Here is a 5,448-nt window from a genome sequence, read left to right on the forward strand (position 1 = left end):
AGTCTGTGCCTTTGGGGGAAGAGATTAACCCCTTCTTTACAGACTGCATGAATTACACAACAGCGATCCCAGTGTAATGCACATTACTCTGTAGATATTATGTACAACATAAATAGCATTACCAGGCTTTATAATTTTTTTTATTTTACGTGAGTAATATGAAAATACAGTTTTGAAAGCAAAAATCAAATCCAACGTTGTAAATTGAGATGCCAATCTGTGAAATGTCATAACTTTTTCATGTAGATTACCTGTGAAAAAAAGAAAAAAAAGATGCAAAGATATTAGTATTTATACACAATTGTTGTATTGGCTCTGGAGAGTTTATCATGTATAGAGCTGTGTGAATGTGCTGCTCAAGCAGTATTCTACCTTCATAACCTTGCTCCAGCTGTGCCTATCTATGATCACTTACTGAATGTAGTCCCCACATAAATACTGTATAATAAAAGGCAACTGTGCATACCATACAATTGTCCTTTCATCAGTTCCACCCACCCCCTTAGTGCTGTCCACCAGCCTAAATACTTACCTTCTTCCAGGCCCTCCAGCGCAAATGTACCGGATAGATCTTCCCCTTAGTCAAGATTACGTGGCATGGTCCCATTTCATTTCTATGCGTAAACCATACTCATGGTGGCCTCCAGAGATCCTGCAATTCATGGCTTTCCCATAAGAATAAATTGAGCTGTTCTACGCATCCGCACTAAGAAGAGGACACCTACGCTAGGAAGGCTGTGCAGCACTGGCAATAACACTGAATCTTGAATAAACCAAATGAGTAATCTCTATACAGGTGAATTTTTTTCCCCCAAATCAAAAATTATTATTAATTTTATATGAAGACCTTACCATGCTAGAATTATTTATGTCCGTAGAAGCACCAGATGGTCTCGGGAATGCTGGAATCGTAGCAGCAGCCTTTGGAGAGACAGTCCTTGGAACTGATGTTGGAATATCCACAGTCCTTCCTCATTTTGTGGCTGACAGAGCATCCTGCATACAATACAGCCAATGCAACAATGTATTTAGAGGAAAAGACCGAAACTCTGGCATGCTGTCCACTCAAGATGGAATGGAGGGAATAAGGAAGGGTTTATTTGTCCTGGTGACCATTCTCACTGGACTGACACTGAGGGAAAATACAAAACTTTGAATTGTCACCAGAAGAGAAATAGAGAATAAATTCTCCAATGGGGACACCAATTCCTGTGACGGCTGACTAAGAGGGAATTTCCCTCACCTTGCAGAGTTTTCTTTTCACTTCCTGGTGTGACTATGCTGTAGGAAATTAAGTGAAATCTCCCCAGTGGGGTCCATAGATGGTAAAAAAAAGTTAGTTGTAGATAGTGTGGGGAAGTATTAAAACTAGAGGTGCGCCTACACTTTTCGGCACCTCAGGCCGGTGGGGTTGGGCTGTGGTTGTGCTGGTGGTGGTCTTTATGGGGGTGCCGGAGGTGCATGTTACTGTGTGTTTGGGGGTTTGGAAAAGGGAAGTGCTAGAGGTGCACATTACCATGGGGGGAGAAAATGGGGTGCTGGTGGTACCTCTGGCTCCAGCTCTGTCTGGCAACCCGCCAAGCTCATTGACATCACTGGCTGCCAGGAGCTGGCCAGGACACCAGTCAGAGCATCCTGCTCATCTCCTGGCAACCAGTGATGTCAGTGAGCTGGGCGGGACGCTGGCCAGAGCGTCACAGGCTGCTAAGAGCACACCTGCCTCCCTTTCGTGACAAAATGAGATGCTGCCTGGGACAACTGTCTCATGTTCTGTCATTATGGGATGGCCCTGATAAAAACCCCAAGTTGGGTTTTAACTGCTATCTAGGACTCTATTACAGAGATTTCTGCTTACTTCCTGTCCTGCAACAACATTTTAAGCATGGAGCCAGCTTTCTGGCCACTCAGGAAGCCGGGGGGCGGGTAATGACTCGGTGCCTGGCTTCCTGATTTTCCACCTTCCCGACCAATCAAAGCTGGGCATTGAGTCATTACCCACCCCTCCGCTTCCTGATTTGACAGGAAGCCAGCTCCATGCTCCCTGGTGCAGCGTATAATGACTCACCGCCCGGCATCGGAAGCATTACGAATATCGGTATCGGTGCATCCCTAATTAAAACCTACAGTATATCTATGTGTCTTTATCGTGTCCCGGTGACCCCTGTTCGCCATAGTTCTTGTCCTGCTATCACAAGGATGGACAAAATACAGGGGGTTCTCCGCAGAGGAGACACAGACAGCAGAATAGATCTGAAAGAGATTCATACCTTTCCCCATTGAGCTAAACTGAGGTCACATGGCTGCCTAGTCAGCAGTAACGTCGTACCTTTGTATTCCGGGTAGAAGCACCAGTTGAACCCGGGAGTGCTCGAATCAAAACAGCATCCACTGTCATAGCAATCCTTAGCGCTAATTCCATGATGGCCACAGTCTGTCCGCTGCTTGGTGCTTACGCAGCACTGATCTTCATCTAGAAAACAGTAGAAGTTAAGCACAATGAATGCACACTCTGGACATGCACTGTCCTTCCTCCCTCCAATGCATAGAGATGACAATTCAAACAGTTCCCTATCTATGAAGAGGCGTTGCTCCTTTTTTGAACCATCCGCAGCATGAAAAAGATCAGGGCTTGGTGGACGGGGGCAGTACTTTGACTCAGCATAACTCCGCCTCTTTATTAAAATATCTCCTGACACTTAGGGGTCTATTTATAAGCCATTGGCTCTGCAAATCTCTGTGAATGTTCGTTCAGTGTGAATGCATGCAGATTTACTTTATGTTGAATGTACACTGCCTGACCAAAACAAAAAGTCACGCGCTAATGTTTTGTTTGACCGCCTTTAGCGGGGATTTACGAGTGTAACACCCTGCAGATCACTTCTATCATCATCCTTTTATGCACCAGCACGTTAAATAAAGAATTTGGAGGACGATCATCAACCCTTCAAAAATATTAGTTTATAGTTTACACTGTATAATGTGTGGTTAAAGATTTTGGTTTCATCCACTCACTGTACACCTCACGGTTTATATATTTATAGGTTTGTATATCCAGACAGGGGATCGCATTACCCCAATTACTTTGCATATAGTTGTGGCACACATTGTGTTTAATGTTTTATGGACATTATTGATTTCACTGTTAATATTGGTTTATAAGTGGTACCTTAATCCTAAGGGTACCTCATTTTCACTCTTTATTTTATTTTTCATAATAAGTTTGTGTGTGTATTCACAGTCCTGGAATAAGGACCAGTGAGGAATTTACATTTATCACTGCACTTGATAGTGTCCCACTTATTTTATTTTATTGTAAACACGGAAGGGGATTTAGCATCGCAAAAAACCTTTATTCAACTTTTTAGGGCTTTCAGCCTGTATTGTGGCAGCTTTTGGTCTCCCACCTCAACTTTTCTCAGTATTAGCAAATTCTCCATAAGCGCAGATCAACAGATTATAATACATAGATAGATAGATAGATAGATAGATAGATAGATAGATAGATAGATAGATAGATAGATAGATAGATAGATTATATAATATAGATATAATAATTATATTATAGATAATAATTGGTTAAACCCGTTTATTTTTTTTTTTTTTACCATTTCTTTTTTTCCTAAATAATTATAAGTTAAATGCTTGAGAGAAATGTTAGCATATTGTAATACTATTCGGCAGTTACATTAAATGGCATTTAGATTACAAATTTATTTTTTGTTAAATTTACATTTTTTCTGCTCAGTGCATGAGAACAAAAGGAAGGACATTTGGATAGGAAAGACAAAAGGATTTGTTTCCAAGGGATGGACACTTGGCCTGCTGCAGTTTAGAACTCTCGCTATGCAATAGCCAGACTCGTTAATCATTGATACTTTGCAACTGACAGCTTAAAGCATAACTCGGGGGGACAAAAGACTTTCATTTAAAAATATCACTGAATAGCCACAAATGATATAAATCCACTTCGTGTTGCACCAAATGGTTTTGCAAATCTAGATGTTACGTGAGCAGGCCTCACCCACTACAGAAAACTAGATAAGGGGGTGGAGACAAGACTCGTCACCCTGCCCAAGGAGAGAGAGCAGCAGTGAGCGGTCTTTATTACAGGAGGGGGCAGAGACGAGACCAGTCACCCTGCCCAAGGAGAGAGAGCAGCAGTGACCAGACTTAAATACAGGAAGCTTCAAGTTTTACACCAGATTACTGGTACAGATCTGGAAGAAATATACAAAGCCCACGAAGATTCCAGGAAGAATACACATGACTCTTGTATGAGGACAATATTTGCTTATCCTGGAGTACAGATTTAGGAGGAGATTTAGCACTGAACAAACACCCATCCCAAGATTATAAGGTAAAGTAGTATTAAAGGAGAACTATGAGGTGAGTGCTTTTCACTCATCCTCATAGTTCTAAGCCGACCTGTGACAATGAGACTGTCACAGGTCGGCTCAGTAGATCGGGAGGTGAGCGAATACATACCGGCGTTCGCTCACCTCTCGATCCTGTCACGGCTCTCTGTCGTGACAGGTGAGGGGCTAGATTCCCCCTCCCCGCTCCGATCTGCCAGCGCTGACTGGTGGATCGGACGGGGGAGGGGGCGGGTACAGCTGGCTCTGAATCGATATAGGCAGAGCCAGCTGTCAGTCAAGCAGCTGGACGGATCCCGGCACAATTGTCGGGATCCGCTTCAGCTGAGGCGTCTCAGTATACCGCGAGCAGCAGCCCGCGGTATACTGAGCCTAGGGTGACGAGAGGACACTGTGTCCTCCTATTACCCTAAGGAGAACTATAGGGAAAAGACTTAACCCCATAGTTCTCCTTTAAGGTCTGGGCGTTTTTTTACCTTAATGCATTCTCTATTCCCCCGAAGTTGCGGGGAAGGATACTGATGGCAGAGGAGCCATAGGCTCCTTCTGCCATTAATCAAAGAAGGAAGGGGCGTGGCCTGCCTCAGGGCTGTGTGTGTCTATGGCCGCACACAGCCCCTGCAGGGACGAGCGAGGACGAGTGCGCACAGGTGCCTCCATTAAAACGATGGTACCCGTGCAGGGGGCAGGGGGAAGAGCAAGGCGGGGACACACTAGAAAACGAGGAAAGAAGTACTTAAAAAAAAAAACAACCACCTCCAGCAAAGGAGGGTCTCCTTAAAGGAGAAATTAAAAACTATTTTTGGCTTTAATATCACTTTAAAAAATAGCAGCAGATTCCCTTTAAAAAGTCCCATGTGACCTCCCCCCTTGATCTATCCATCATATGGGAATAACACTGTAGTCATGTTGTTTCTGTACCCATCCACCATTATGGTCATTGGAAATAAGATTGGAGTCACTTTGTGTCTGTGCCTATCCATCAGTGTGGTCATTGGGAGTAAGATTGGAGTCATGTTGTTTCTGTGCCTATCCACCATTGTGGTCATTAGGACTAAGACAGGACTCATGTGGG

General features: G+C 43.8%; 1 protein-coding gene across 1 annotated transcript in view; it reads right to left on the reverse strand.

Annotated features, from left to right (window-relative positions):
- Positions 1–5,448, reverse strand: part of LOC108796170 (putative gastrointestinal growth factor xP4) — a 40,410-nt gene that overhangs the window by 33,915 nt on the left and 1,047 nt on the right. The window contains exons 3-4 of the mRNA XM_018567608.1: positions 2,327–2,470; positions 868–996 (exon numbers count right to left, since the gene is read on the reverse strand). Of these exons, the coding sequence (XP_018423110.1) occupies positions 868–996; positions 2,327–2,470 (273 nt within the window). The remainder of the gene's footprint in view (positions 1–867; positions 997–2,326; positions 2,471–5,448) is intronic.

Source organism: Nanorana parkeri, unplaced genomic scaffold (genome assembly GCF_000935625.1).
Source record: "Nanorana parkeri isolate BGI_ZX_2015 unplaced genomic scaffold, ASM93562v1 scaffold1073, whole genome shotgun sequence".
Taxonomy (NCBI): domain Eukaryota; kingdom Metazoa; phylum Chordata; class Amphibia; order Anura; family Dicroglossidae; genus Nanorana; species Nanorana parkeri.